Raw genomic sequence first — 15,547 nt, 5'->3', positions numbered from 1 at the left:
CTATGTTTTGACTATGCGTTCGTGATATTTGACGTTGTATACCTCTTAGGTCTTTAAGTCCATCTGCTCTAAATGATTGATCTCCAAGACGACAATGGCAGGAGAAATCTGTAAGCTTTATACAAATTGAATACTCTAATTAATATATTTCAAATATTGTTAGAAACTCAAACAAGAAGGTTTAGCTAGCATTCTTAACTCAATTTTGATTCTCTACACAAAGCCCAGTAGTAATGTAAGAGCATGGACAAACCCATAATAAAAAAGACAACATAAGTGAATACAATCCAAGTTTTTTCACTTGCAAAAGCATCATACCACATGAAGTAAATATTTTTTTTTTCTTTTTCTTAAAGACTATCTCCAAATTATGAGGACCTTGCTTTATTCCTCACACTTAAAACCTACTTTATAATCTCCCCACCATCTTCAAAAGGGCAGCCTGCAAAACAGTTTGCAACAAAGCATCACCAGCACCACTTCAATGAAAAACTAAAACGTTTTGAAGAGGATTAATGTACGTGCAAGTCTTGTTCAAGAGGAGGTTGAATTCAGTCTGAGCTAAATCAGAAAAGAAAAGGGAAGCTGAATGATAGTAGATTTGATTTACCCTAGTTTGAGTGAAGTATCGGAGCTATCATCTTCAAGAGGAGGGCCACTGCTGCAGCTGCATACATTTGTGGCGGATTCCGATGACACGCCTTCTTCCTGCTGGATGGCCACATCGGACTCCAAAATAACTGGCCTTTTTCCCTTGCACAATGTCATCATCTGCGCTTATAATAAGCACACTCAATCTCATCATCTCTTAATTGACTCGCCAGTACTCAACCATACAAGGAATATGCACTCTTAATTACCTTCTCTTTTAGCTGTTTATTCTCTTCTAGCAGTAGAGCTCCCTACATTAACGAAGAAAACTGATATCTTTATCATTAAAACTCAGCGTTTTGGCTAAAAACATTATGAAGTCTAAGCAAAGCTGGCGAAGATGAAGTCCAATTTCTAATCTAACCTTCTTTTCGAGTGCAGATATCTCATTCATGATCTTATCTCCCTGAAAAGAAGGAAAACCTCCACAAGTTAGTTTCTTGTGTGATTGCATACGTAAAAATCAGCCAAAAAGTGAGAAAAAACCTTAGTTTCAAGGACACGGCTAAGTCCAACTTCAAGCATTTTTTCCAACTGCTGCAATTCCTCTATGTTTAATCCTTGCAGATCCTCTCCCCTCATCTGCCTGTTACAAAAGCCAGTCCCTTGATCAGTATTGCACTACATAACCATATATATTATAACCATCAAGCATTGAAAGATATGGGATCGATGTAATCAAGGAGGAATGTGCCAAATGAGTTATTATGCAAAGTTTGAAGAATCGAAAGATACAAAACCCTATTCTTATATAAATTACCTTAGCTGATGAGTCTTTTCAGCGACTTCCTTGCTCAACAGCATGCGATTGCTATTCTGTAGCTATATTATAGTAAAAATAAATAAAAAGTCATTTCCAGTTTATAACCAACAGTAGCCATCCATATAGAAACCATTTTGCTTACCAACTAAAATCATACTTACCTCCAATTCAAGAGATGGTCGGTCAAGCTTGTCGAGCTTATTGGAATGCAGATAATACCTCGCAAGTGTCTCCCTCATACTTGAAGAGTAATGGTAGTTTTAGCATAACATATTTAAACATTAATACAACATAATGTAATAAATTATCTGTATAATATCATGTAAAACAATACCGTAAATTAATACGATCATTAATTCAACTAACATAAATCTCCACTAAACTTATCGACCGATAATTTTTATTAATAATTTACATGTTTTTATTTCTTTTTGATATACAAAATTTGATATTCAAAATTAATTTATTCGATTAATATGTATTTGCACCAAACATACCCATTAAAGAATATATTACTCTCCCAAATTTTAATTTTAAAGGTGTTTTACATCTAGCGCTCAACTCAATATCTCTTACTGAAAAAGAAGAAATTCGTGTCATTTTATCTAATCTCTCAGGTCAGATGTCTTGATCTTTTAACAATATATAAAACATATTATACTCAATATCTCTTATTGAAAAAGAATAAACTCGTGTCATCTCATCTAATCTCTCAGATTAGATATCTTAATCTTTTAATAATATATTAAAACATACATTTATTGGTATTGATATTATATAAAACATACTAATTTTAATGTTTGTAATTAAAAGATTCAATATTTATAAAATATTTTATTGTTAGGAGATACCTTAATTAGGCATAAAGACTTTGTTTTGAACAAATTATGCATAACAACATAAATGAATCTAATTTGTCAGAGTCCTAGCCTTCTTCAGGAACTAATTAATTAAGATTTTCTTTGTTTCATAAAAAATATTATTTAGTAAAATATTATTTTACATTTTTTACTATTCTCAATTTTTTTTTTTTTCATTTTATTTGGCAAGTTTTAAAAAATATATATATCAATAAAGACGAAATTATTTGTGTAAATCTTTTTCAATGTTTGTATAAATAATTACAAAGTTATTTACTATAAATTATACAATATATAAGCTGGTTTATAACATGAACTTAGCAGTTATAATAAAATTTATTTTTTAATACATATATATTAAATAGGAACACATTAAAAAATTAATAAATAAATTATCATCTCAAAATAAATCTATTTTCATGAAATGGAGTAAAAATAATAATAATTAAATATAAATTAGGTATAATATAGATCTACCATTTTTTTGAAAATTTGGAGTATAATTATATAAACAAAGACTTTTTTTATATTATAAACTAATTTATATTTAATTTTTTTAACATTTATAACTTCTAATGTATAATAGATTATGATTTTAATGTAAATATTTAATAAATTAATATTAAATAAACATATGTAGAAGTATTTAATGATTTAATTCTAAATAATATTGAAGTGGAACCATGGATTTAGCCTAATATACCTTCCACACAAGATCAAACCTTCTACACATGCCAATTTCCACTCATCTTTACAGTTAATTTAAAAAAAATTATTTTAAAATAAATAGAAATCTTGCATAATTTTTTAAAAAATATATTTGAATTCTTTTATTATAAGATTAAAATATTTTATTTTTTTTAAAAAAATCTAATCTCAAACTTTGCATTAAATTTAGTAGAGGTAGAGACTTGATTACTGAACTAAAAAGCCCTATAATTACATGTTAGTTAATAGAGACAATGAGAAAGATTATTTAGTTATTTTACTATGAAAAATTAATGATTGATTTTCATATTAATTATATTTAAAAACATATTAATTATTTTCTAATTTTTTATTCTTTTCACACTTTATTTATTATTTATCTCTTATTTTTAGTCATTATAAATATTTTTATCCTTGATTGAGTTTTTACTATTATTAATACTTTTCTCTTTGATTAACCACTTTTTCATCCCTTTTTACTAAATTTCAATTAACAAAAATTGATGAATATGCCATGAAATTAAATGTGATTTACTATTAAAAGCATGAAAACTGAATTATTATTTAAAAAATATATATTTTTTTAAAAATTATTATTTTATAATATAATTAATTTCCAGAATTTAAACTCAGAGACCTGTAGATCAGAATTCTATAGGCAATTTAAGTATATTAAAATTAATTTGAGATAGTATATGCATTGAGTTCATGACTTGTGTTTGGCTTGTAACTCCCTGAGCCTTCTTCATTATGACCTTTGCCCTTTCAGCATTCTCTGTATTTCTATGTATCCTCAGTTATTAGCATTTCCACTTAATGAATAGAGATAATTACAATTAATACCCTAAACTTAGGAATAAATATCTTTAATGCCTAATAACCAAAAAAATCCAAAAATTAAGATTTATTAATGATTAATTATCAAAAATTATTAACACATATACTTAAAAAAGATCTTGCTTGAAAAGTTCAAGTCAAATATAATAGTGTATGATATCACAACTATATCATATAATTTGTAAAATACATATTTGCACATCTGTATTTTAATATTTATTTTATTATCAGACATTTTAATTTTAATCGTGACCTAATAAATATCTAAATTTTTAAAAATATTACTTTTAAACACTTAAATTTTAAAATGATATTATTTTAAACATCTAAACTTTTTTGAAAAATTAACTTTTAAACATACCTTTAAAACCATAAATTTAAAAAATTACCTTTACATACGATTTTAAAACCATTGATCTAACTATAAATTTAAAAATTTACTTTTAAACACAACTTTAAAATCATGAATTGTCAAAAATTGAGTATGAATTGTCAAAAATTGAGTTTGAAAGTAATATTTTTTTTAAAGTTTAGATGTTTATTAAGTCACGGCGAAATTTTCGCCGATATGTTTGATAGATAAAAATATTAATGCACAGATATACAAATATGCATTTAACCTTAGCAAAGTTTAGCTAAAGAGTATAGGAATGTTTTAACACCTTATAAAATATTAGACAATATTTATATGTTCCCTTCCAATTACATGTATATGCTTTCATTAAAACTCTGTCTAATGATCAATAGACATGCAATGAAATGCATGGAATAATTAACATTTCATCTAATTAATTAATTTTCATCCAATCTAGACAAATAATAACAAAATGTAGGCTAATTGGAAATTATAAAGAATAAAATACCCTTTTTGGTAACAAAAAATCAAATTCTGTTTTCCATTTTCATTGTTAAAGAGCCCTTTTTTATTTCCACATCCCATGGTGGGTTAGGACATCCAAGTTCCAAGGAATCATATAAAGTGAGTTTTTGACATGTAAAGAAAAAGAATATTTGCTAGTCACATAAAAGGAAAAATATAATTTTTTCTTTTTTAAGAGAAATAAATGGCCAATTAGCTGAAACTTTCTAGTGAACAAATCACAACATTTGATTCCACATATACAAAAAGAAAACAGGTACACCACCCATCACAAATTATAGAATACCACCATCATACTAATTAGGGTTTTCTAGTTAGTGTCATAATTTATTAATATTTCAATATATATTGAAAAAATAAAAAAAAATATTATCAACTATAAAAAACTTCACTTTCTTATTTAGTCTAACTTGATTTAATATATATATTATTCAATGACAAATTACGGTTCAAATACTTTTCAATTTTTAATAAACTACGTATTTTCCTCTTCAACAGATTCATTTCTCTGTCAAGATAAATCTGTTATCGTCTAACTTTTAAAATTTTAATAAATAATCTCGTATAAAACTTTAAAATTAAATAATTATATTTTATAAAATTTAATGATTAAATAGTTACCATTTTAAACAGATTAACTATGGCCAGCGATCGATTTTTATGTAAATGTCATGGAAAAAATTGTATTTAGAAAAAAAAAAAACTTATTTGGCACAAAAACATATCAATCCTTTCTTGCTTTTTGACTGTGACTGCTCAAATTATCCTGAAAAATGTAAAAGCTCTAATGTATCATATACACACAGATACACATAGAACCGCAAGGTAAACATTCGCGTTCTATTATTTCATGTGGAAACGAATTGAAGCAACAACAATGGCTGCAAATTCCTCCATTACTTGAATGAAACCCACACCCACAATATCATGTGATCCTTAATTAGCTAAGTGAAAAATCATAAGAACAGTTATTTAACTACTGTATCATGTTCCTAGCTGGTTCTGCCTTATTCAGACAATGTTATGAGTCGGTATCATGAGTTCAGAGACAGTAGCATGAATTCATGATCATGTTCACTCAACTCATCAACCGCTAGCTGCCTCACTTTATCGGATGAAGAATCTATCTTCCTCCATTAACTTCTTCAAAGTCCTAGCTAGATACCCTAATTAAGGGGGCGGTTCAGGAAAAAAACAATAAACTAAGCAACATCTGTATTCTTACAGCTTAAAATATACATATATATATGTTTCATATCAAGATGGTACTAGAAAGATTCCACACAATAGCAAGTATCGATGATGAAGGGGTGAAGCAAGGTACCCAAAACTATGCAATAAAGATAATAATAAAAATGGGATTTTTATTATTTTCCCAAAGGAATTGACAGTAACCTCTCTCTCTCTCTCTCTCTCTCTCTGTGTGTCTCTCTCTCTTTCTCCCCCCAGTATATATGGACGAAGACACACGGTTCTTAGAGGCACAGTGATGATTTTACAGACAAGATTAATAATAGAAACACGTAGCTCTTCTTTTCTTTGTATAAAGGATGGAATTATTCTTACAAATTTTGCAAGAAACATGAAGATATAAGTTCAAAGAAGCGTAGTTAGAGATGTTTATAGGGGTTTTGATCTCTTTCTTCCTCTCTTAAAGGTAACGATGTTGTTCTATGTTGTAAACACAAGGTTACGAGGTTTATTGTCCATGGAGGACCATGGAATTTTTCAGTAAGATCGTGTCTTGTTTCTTGTTCTTTTTTTTTTTTTTTTAAGTTTTATCATCTACGGAGACTCAGTTGCAGAAAGAAGAGTTGGAATGCGAGAAGAGAAGTGCATACATAGGTGATATATGAGAAGATCTACGGCATTAAAGAGGTAAAAGAGAAGTACCTGGAGCTGCAATACTCAAATAGCTTGCCAGTTGCAGAGAAAATTATGAGAGCAACCTCAGCATCACAAAGAACAGAAAGCTCTTGAGCTTTCTTGAAAAGCCCTCGTCTCCTCTTAGAAAAAGTCACTTGCCTCGCAGTAATGTTGTCAATCTTCTTGATCTTGATCTTCTCTCTAGCCATTCCTTCAAAAAGAAAGGGGAAAAATGAAAAACTTTCACATTATCCGTACACCCAACAAAAAGAGAAACTCTTAAAATGGCAAAGAAAGAGAGCAGAAAAGGGTGAGATTCGCAAATTCAAGACAAGAATTTACAGAAACCCTAGCTATGAGAAAGACGCAGTTCAGATCCAAGAACAAAAACCCCATAAAAGGTGAAAAAACCACCAAATCTCAGCTCATGAACATGCAAACGAAGAAAGAATTGATGGGTTTGTTAGCAAACATACACACCTAGCTAGCCCTGGGTCAGCTTTGACGAACTTTGGCTCGAGTTAGGTCGGATCAAAGGAACCAAAAGCTAGCCAATTAGAGAACGTAGAAGCTGCACAGTAAAGAGAAGAGAGCAGACACACAGAGATAGGTATTTGTGTTTGTGTTCAAGAAAGGAAAGGTTTCATTCCCATTTATAGATAAAGAGAAGTCTTTTCTTCACATCTTCATTTTTCTTGAAAAAGAAAGATTAGATAAAAAAGGAGAAGCCATCCTCCTTTGGGATTTTTTTCCTTGAAAAAAAGTGATTAAATATAAATTTTAAGAATAATAACTATTAACTAGTACTAATAATTTTATGATAAAAAATAAATATCTTTTTATTTTGAGTGGAAATATTAATGTCCGTACATAGGCATGCCGCAGTCACGTCAATCGTCATAGGTGGAGCTTCCTAATGTTTAATCTTTTCCGTTGATATTTTTATTATTTTATTTATTTCCCCTCTACTTCTCTCCTCATTTTATCGCGATAAATTGGCTAATGAAAACAACATTACTGGTGGTTGTTTTTCGGTGGATATTTTCATTATTTTAAATTTCTAAATTGATTTAAATTTACGGTAATTAATTTAAGAGTGACTTTTTATTTGATTAATTAATGATAATAAATTGTTAGTAAATATTAATTATATACTTTTTTTAATAAATTATATTTTATTAGATATTAAGAAAAAACATAACATACCATCTACATAATAACTCATGAGTCATCACCAGCATACATATTATCTTAAATATATTTTTAAAAAATTCAAATGAAATTTCTGAAATAGACATCACAAAGTTCTCTCAATTTAATTTAATTTTTATTTATTTATTCTTTAAAGAAATTTCTGAAAATTAAGAATGTGGTAGAACTGATCACTTTTCTTTCGTGGATTGGAGAGTTCGCTTTGAAAAAAGAGAAATTGTAAGGTGAAATGAGCAACACGGTAGGGTAGGCTCGTTTTTCACCTATGATTTTGATATTCCTAGTTTGGATGGCTCTGAATTAAAACTAAATTTACACGTGCAATATCACTAAAATTTTTTATTTATTTATATATTATTTTGAATAGTAATGTTTTATTTACTTATTGGATTATTTCCAGGTTAATTAATTTATTTGGATTGTAATATTTGAAATGTGAAATTCACACTAGCAGTGTGAGGAAATTGCCTCAATTCACTATAAGTTAACTATTTTCCCTTTAATATTTTAAATAATTAAATATATTTTGAAAAAATGACATGATGTGTAATTACTAATTTAAATTAATTATATATATATATATACCAAATTAAAAATATGAATTAAATAAAAGAAAATATTGAGAACAAAAATGTATGGACCATAAGCTACATATAGTGGCACCTGAAACACAATATTAAAACCCTTGTAGCTTTATAGTAGTTCAATGCAGTTTTTGCAACTCAATAACACTGCAGATTCTTGGGCATTATGCACTGTGATGTGGTCCCAAAGGCATCCTCTCTTCTGTTTCTACCTTTGGATTTTTTTTCTTTATGTTGTTTTCGTTTTAGCTAATTGATAGTGTAAATATATAAAATTTTATATAAATTTTACTTTTATTTTATATTTATTATAAGAAATTAAGATTTTTATAACATTATCAACGTCATATTTCATTCATCTTGAATAAAGTCAAATCCAAGATAATAGAATTGTTCAAAATCCGTGAAACCTTCGGACCGACTTATCCAATATTTCAAGCTTTGATCTAGACGTATGGGATAGATTGAGTTATTCGCGAATACAAATTCAGTGAAAAGAATTCAGTCTGTTGATGTGACAGGAGAAAAGATTGACAAGTCCAGTCATCATCAAATGGTCGTATGATGTGAAAAGAGGTCTAATACATCCATATTTAGGATATCAAGTAATAGAGAAAGTTGATATTATAGCAAAACGATATTATAGCAAAAAAATCGTTACACAAAATGTTAAGGGATACAATTTATTTTTTATTATTAAAATAAATGTATACAATTATTAATTTATTATATTATATAATTTATTTTGTTATGTAAATAAGAATTTTTTAAATAAAAGATAAATAATATAAAAAAGAGGTGCGTGTGTATATGAGAGAGAAACTACAATGGTACCACAGCCACAAAAAATCATATGTATAAAATTACTAGTAAGGATGAATAACATAGACCTTTATTAATATTTTTAATATTAATATAATTACATGTTTTTATATTTTTAAATTATGTATCAATATTACAATATATTTTTAACAATGAATCTTTTGTTATGAATTTTCTAACAACTGGGATTTTACACTTATTAAAATTAATTACACATGATTAATTACTAATTTTATATCAATAATATAAGTGTGAGAAAATCCAAATACTATATAATACTTGATTATTCACAATATTCAATAGGGCGAAATTTCACGAAAAGTCATTATTAGTAAATACAATCGTAAAATTTTTATCCATCATTATTGTGCCGGTTAAAATTTTTAAAATTTTTAATAATTATTTTAACCTCTTTACGATATAAAAACTAATGAATACAAAAATCAATATATATATTTTTATATAATTATTTTTAATTCTAAATTATTTATTACACTCCTATATTTTTTTAATTTATTAACTTTGAGCTTTAAATTATTTATAGACGTCAAACACCTCAATTTATTTTTTATAAATTAATTACAATTCAATTTTATATTTTTATTTTTATAGATTAATGGATTATAATTCAATTTCGTTTTAATTATATTATGTGAATATAGACTTTTTCAAAAGGATAAATAAAATTTTTAAAACTTATTTTACTTAATTATTTGTGGGATTAATTAAAAAACTAATAATTTAAAAACAATGAAATATTAAAATCTAGGTAAGTACAGTCACAATGGAGAATAATGATAATGAACAGTAAGACAAGAGTAATTGGGAAGACGACACACAAGACACAAAGAAGCTCGTAATAAGCGTTGATGGGAGTAAACGATCTTTCAGCAAAACCGAAGCAAAAATCCTCAGATGGAAACCAAAACCACGAAGAAGTTGAAGCCAAGTCTGGAAATTGGCAAATTGCTGAAACAACTTTGTATTGTGCTAAGCATTTGAGAGGCCACACGATTAACAAAGCTCTCTCTTTTTTATTGTGTGTGTGACTTTCAATCCCAAGGCCAAGATGGCCATTCCCTTTGCTTAGAGGCCACCTGTCAGCACTCGCCATGCGTATCCCCTGCAAATCTTTTCTAAATTTGCAAGTAAATGTGTTCTTTATTACGTTCCCCAGATAATTAATGTAATTAATTATTATTTGCTCAATATAATATAAGTTTCATCAATAATTAGTCGTTTTGAAGTTAATAATCAATATTTAATTTAATAATCATTAAATTCATTATTTTTATTTTTTATTATTATTTTATTTAATATGCATTAAAAAATAAAAAACAATAATTAAATTACTGTTTCAAAATAAAATTGACATATAATTTAAAAAGTAAAAAATAAATAAAAATTAAAATAATATAATAAAATAATATGAGTTGGAGAGTAAGGGAATTTGATCCATTTAACTATACAATCTTGCGTTGTTGAAGGAAAGTAGACTAAATAAAATATTTTACCTTCCACGTGGAAAAAATTGCTTGTTTAAATGGGATTTAGTAAATTATATTTCTCTATTTAATTTTAATAGAATTTATCAATTGATAATTTATTTTTTATATATAAAATTATATTATGAATATTATTATTTTTAATAATTTAAAAAATAAACTTATTTTATGATAAATTATTTTATATGAACTTTTAATATATTTTAAAAAAGTTATATTTGTTTTATCAACTACAGTTACTTAATATGGTATTGTTCTCTGAAAATGGATGAAATGGCCCACAGATCCACTCCATTATCCAAACTACGCTTTTGCACGTTCATGATTGGAGGCATTAGCCTTTTCATCCACTTGTATTCTTGCTGGCTCAATACGTCAATCGCAACTCATCAACTTGAAACTTTTAAATAATAATTTGTATTATGCGGTGCCGAGTGTTTTACATTAAAAATCCAATAAATTACCCAAGCCCAACCACCCGAACTTACATCCCAAGCCCAGAAAACCAGCATGACCTTCCATGCATCGCCATTCGCGTAACCACAATCGGAACTCCACCTCTGCCAAACCATAGTTAGAGAATGAGAGAAAGAAACTCATCAATGACACTAAAATACATAAAATAATTTAATCAATTATTGATATATTTATTTAAATTCATAATGAAGGCAACATTATATTTAATTTCTTCACTAAATCATAATGCAATAAATTAATTTTTTATTTTTAATTTTTAATTACAACGTTATACAATTTTTATATTTATTATTAATTCGAAATTATTACCTCATTTGTTTCAATAATTATTTTCACATGGAAAACGAAAATAGTTATTTTTTATGAAAGTGTTTTCGTATTAATTAAAAAATATATATATAGCTAAATATGTTAAATTTACTGTTTTGATCTAAATTTATTAAAAAGTCAAATAAGTTTCCATTTAAATAAAATGAAGAGAGTTTAATTTATACACTTAAATCTTAATTAAATAGAATGAAAAAAACGTTTTAAATGATGAGGATTGATGTTTTTACTTTAACATTTTAATTACGATTTAAAAATAAATTTATATTAAAAAATAAAATTTAATATTTTTAATTTATATTATATTTTCATTCAATAAGTTTTTTTTTGTTTTATAATAATATATACATTGATTTGTTTTTTGAAATGAAATTCGGAGATTAGAGGAGTAAAATCTGAGGGCTCTTTATAAATTGATTTTTATAATTTATTTATTTTTTTAAAAATTTAAAATTTTTTTAATATTTAATAAAATTTAATATATTTAAAATAAATATAATTAAAAAATTAATAAAAAATATATATTTCAATATATAGAGTAAATTAAATAAAAATTATAAAACAAAATAAATATAATTTAAGAATAAATTTATCTTCAAGTGGAATAAAAAATATAAATGAATTATAACAAGATGAACGGTGTATGTAACATTGGAGAAATGTGAAAAAGCCAGTAATAGTGAAAAATTTTCAAGAATCAACCAATCGGACAATCTATTGTTTTGTTTCCATAATCAAACCCATCATAAAACAAAATGAACGAAAATTCTAACAGAGCTGAAGCAGAACGCTTGCTCGGCATCGCCGAGAAGCTCCTCCAGTCCCGCGATTTTAACGGCACAAGAGATTTCGCCGTCTTGGCCCAGGAAACGGATTCTCTCCTCGAAGGCTCAGACCAGATCTTGGCCGTGGCAGACGTTCTATTGTCCTCCGAGAAACGCATTAACAACCACCACGATTGGTATGCGGTTTTGCAAATCGACCGCCGCTCCGACGACCAGGATCTCTTAAAGAAGCAGTATCGCCGGCTCGCATTGCTCCTCCATCCAGACAAGAATAAGTTCCCCCTCGCAGATCAAGCGTTTAAGCTCGTCGCGGACGCTTGGGCCGTCTTGTCGGATTCCGGTAAAAAGTCGTTATACGACAACGAATTAAGGTTGTTTTCGAGGGTTGATTTATCGAATTCGGGGAAATTGCCTGTTCGAAGGAGCCAGCGACCAGCCGCGAAGAAAGACGCGGGCGAGAGTGTTAAAACTAGCGCGAATAGTAGCTCAGTGGATCGGAGTCAGAAGATGAAGCTATCGTCGTTTTGGACTGCTTGTCCATACTGTTATATTTTATACGAGTATCCTCAGGTTTACCAGGATTGCTGTTTGAGGTGCCAGAATTGCGAGAGGGCGTTTCACGCGGCGTTGATATCGTCGTTGCCGCCGTTGGTGCCTGGAAGGGACGCATACTACTGCTGCTGGGGGTTCTTTCCTTTGGGTTTTATGTTTGGCAATTCAGAGAGTGGGGGGAAAAACATTGGGTCTGGGTCTGGTCCGGGGCCGGTGTCAGGGTTTCCAAATTGGATGCCGCCAGTCTTCTCCACCGGGCAGCAAGTTGGTGACAGAAATGGTGGCACCTCCATGGCGGATACGCAGCCGGTGTTTGCCCCGGTGCAGCAAGTGAGTGATAAAAATGGTAATGTAAGTGTAGATGCAGCACCTGTGAGGACAGGGATAGCAAGGGGTGGTGGAAGAGTGCATATTTCAGGAGGGAATGCCACGGGGTTTGCAACGAAGAAGAGGGGAAGGCCAAGAAAATATCCCCTAGCAAGTGTTTAGGCTTAGATGCTCTGTGATTTCGTGATGAGACAGATGACAAGGTGGAGGAAGTTTTGTGGCTGCATCGATAGAGATACAGAAGGCTCAGGGAAGAAGGTTTTGTAGCTGGCCCAGTTTGGGAAGTCCATACTCCATAGGTATTGTTGTTGACTTGTTGTAGTTGTATTTGTTGCTTTTTTTTTTCTCCTTTCCTTAATTCTTGTTGTTTGTAGAGTTTAGATGTTTTTTTCTTGTGACTGACTTGTTAAATTATGGTCATGATATCTAGCAATGTCACTTTACCAAGTTCTTATTATGAATTGGAAAATTCTATTTGATTGAAGGCGTAACTTTTCAGATTAAAGAGTGGCCAAATGGCCTATGGGCATGGTGGGCAACATATTAATGGTAGCCCTCCTTTGTTTAGGAGGAGGAATTTTGAAGTAATGGGAGGTTGTTTAAGGTATAAAATGCTTGAATTTATGTTTGGGAAACATTGAGGGATTTTAAAGTAAAATATTTAGTGAGTTAAGCTTGTTCTCTTTTTAAACCTCTAAATATCTTAAAAAATTTCCCCTCCTCCCAAATAATAAAAATTATGTTAGGTTTAAAAACCAAAAACTATATTTACTTTGTCTCGTCTGAATGGAATGTAAGCTTTTATCATAAAAATGAAATCTTTCACCATATTAGTGGATGGGATTCAAATTTCAAACTCCTACTCTTCATCTTCTTAAAGACGAATGTGAGAAGAAGATGATCCACCGGGAAAAGTCTAATTACTTGGAAAGTGCATAATTTGTTATTTGTTTAACTAAGAAATATGCATTTTATTTGGCATACTCGCTTTTTGCATTTCATTTGATACCTAAACTCTATGAAAGTATATATAATATAATTATCAAAATCCTTAACTTATATAAGTGTAATTATTATACTGCTGAATTTTATAAAATTGTAATAAAAAGTTACAACCATGCGATCTCTAATAATAAGGGTTACAATTTATAAAGGATGGGTGTCAAATTAGATGCAATTAAAAGTGAGTGTAACAAGTAACATTTTTTGCGAAGATTAAGCGCTAAAAGATGCTTTCAGCCTAAAAATTTATAAGCTTAGAGTGTGGAAGCTCACTAAAAAAGTGGAAAGGGAGATTCAAGCTTTAGACTCTCTCAGCTTTCTCAAGTTGGAGTGTGAAGAAACTTACGGAAGTGCTTAATATTTTTGTTTTGCCAAGTATATAGATTTTATAGTTAAGAGCTTGTAGTATTGGAGTGGGTAAAATCTCGAAATTAGGGCAGACAAAATTGATAATAAATTTATCTTGGGAATAAATTGGCACTCCTTCTGAATGTGGTAACTATCATCTTACAATGTGCATGATAAAATTTTTATCACCAAGACACGTCCCTACAATTTTTTATTTCTGTTATAAATTTTTTAATTTCTATTTGACCAGGGCTTGCAACTATCAATTATTTCTTGATTCCAATTTGTAGTTTATAAATTTTTACTTTTCTTTGTATCCCTTTTCAAACCTGCTATCATTTTGAACTGTTAGCTTTTGTCTTGATGGCTTTATGATTTCTTCATTTTATTTCCTTGATCATCACAAGGCACAAGGCACATGGCACATTTTTAGGTCACTCCATTTCCTGCTCAGATTTGTTTGTTTCACGATCAGATACCAAGTATTGGTGACAAACCAAAAGTCCTATCTTCCAGTTCAGTTAGGAGGATACTTGGGCCAGATTAGAGTTGGTTTATACTCTGTGGGAAGCTGTTTTTACACTTCTTTTGTCATGTATGGGCAATGTACTGTCATCTTTATTATTCCCCAGTTAAAATCTCCTGCTCATCAACATCTGAATATTTTTCTATCTATATTGAATGGAAGATTGGAACTCTCTTATGATCTTATTTGCAGGCCAGATGTGAAAACTTTCATGATCTCTCTCTGCCTAGTAGGTGGATCATTAAAGGTGCTTAAGTTATGAATAAAATCATTCCTTTGGCGTGGCCATCATATTAAGTGCATTGGGGGTTCGGGAAAAACTCTAACCACCAATTTAGTTTATTTTTCTACCAATTTGGGTAATTGGGTTATTCTGCTATGGATCAGGAGTGTCCTCTCTTTATATGTACCGAGTTAGAGTTTATTATGATATGTAATTTGTATCAGCTGGAGTGCTACATATCCATTATGAGGTTTGTATATATTCTTTGGAGTTTGCATAAAATTTTTCTTTC

General features: G+C 29.2%; 2 protein-coding genes across 4 annotated transcripts; one reads left to right on the top strand and one right to left on the bottom strand.

Moving 5' to 3' along the window:
• Nucleotides 1–162: 162 nt before the first annotated feature.
• Nucleotides 163–7,284, bottom strand: LOC110606968 (MADS-box protein JOINTLESS). Its single transcript, XM_021745998.2, has 9 exons — nucleotides 7,046–7,284; nucleotides 6,593–6,776; nucleotides 1,576–1,654; nucleotides 1,412–1,473; nucleotides 1,138–1,237; nucleotides 1,016–1,057; nucleotides 861–902; nucleotides 611–771; nucleotides 163–442 (listed from the first exon to the last, which is right to left on the bottom strand). The coding sequence occupies exons 2-9, from the start codon at nucleotides 6,772–6,774 to the stop codon at nucleotides 430–432; spliced, it is 681 nt and encodes a 226-aa protein (XP_021601690.1). The 5' UTR covers nucleotides 6,775–6,776; nucleotides 7,046–7,284; the 3' UTR covers nucleotides 163–429.
• A 4,900-nt stretch (nucleotides 7,285–12,184) lies between these two features.
• LOC110607111 lies at nucleotides 12,185–15,547 on the top strand. Of its 3 annotated transcripts, none has more exons than XM_021746181.2 (2): nucleotides 12,185–13,455; nucleotides 15,225–15,547. In XM_021746181.2, the coding sequence occupies exon 1, from the start codon at nucleotides 12,248–12,250 to the stop codon at nucleotides 13,316–13,318; it is 1,071 nt and encodes a 356-aa protein (XP_021601873.2). In that variant the 5' UTR covers nucleotides 12,185–12,247; the 3' UTR covers nucleotides 13,319–13,455; nucleotides 15,225–15,547. The 3 variants fall into 3 exon arrangements, with proteins under 3 accessions (XP_021601873.2, XP_021601875.2, XP_021601874.2); XM_021746183.2 differs by lacking the exon at nucleotides 15,225–15,547 and adding an exon at nucleotides 14,982–15,214; XM_021746182.2 differs by lacking the exon at nucleotides 15,225–15,547 and adding an exon at nucleotides 14,914–15,214.

This window comes from Manihot esculenta, chromosome 18, assembly GCF_001659605.2.
Source record: "Manihot esculenta cultivar AM560-2 chromosome 18, M.esculenta_v8, whole genome shotgun sequence".
NCBI lineage: Eukaryota > Viridiplantae > Streptophyta > Magnoliopsida > Malpighiales > Euphorbiaceae > Manihot > Manihot esculenta.
Note: the sequence above shows the minus strand (reverse complement) of the source record. Positions and strands in the feature narration are given on the sequence as shown.

What these genes read in the sequence shown, in the direction of transcription:
- LOC110607111 (XM_021746181.2), top strand. Translation starts at nt 12,248, where the DNA reads ATGAACGAAAATTCTAACAGAGCTGAAGCAGAACGCTTGCTCGGCATC.
- LOC110606968 (XM_021745998.2), bottom strand. Translation starts at nt 6,774, where the DNA reads ATGGCTAGAGAGAAGATCAAGATCAAGAAGATTGACAACATTACTGCG. An exon ending in TTTGAGTATTGCAGCTCCAG is followed by an intron (nt 1,655 to 6,592) that starts GTACTTCTCTTT and finishes TTACTCTTCAAG; the next exon opens with TATGAGGGAGACACTTGCGA. An exon ending in TATCTGCACTCGAAAAGAAG is followed by an intron (nt 903 to 1,015) that starts GTTAGATTAGAA and finishes TCGTTAATGTAG; the next exon opens with GGAGCTCTACTGCTAGAAGA.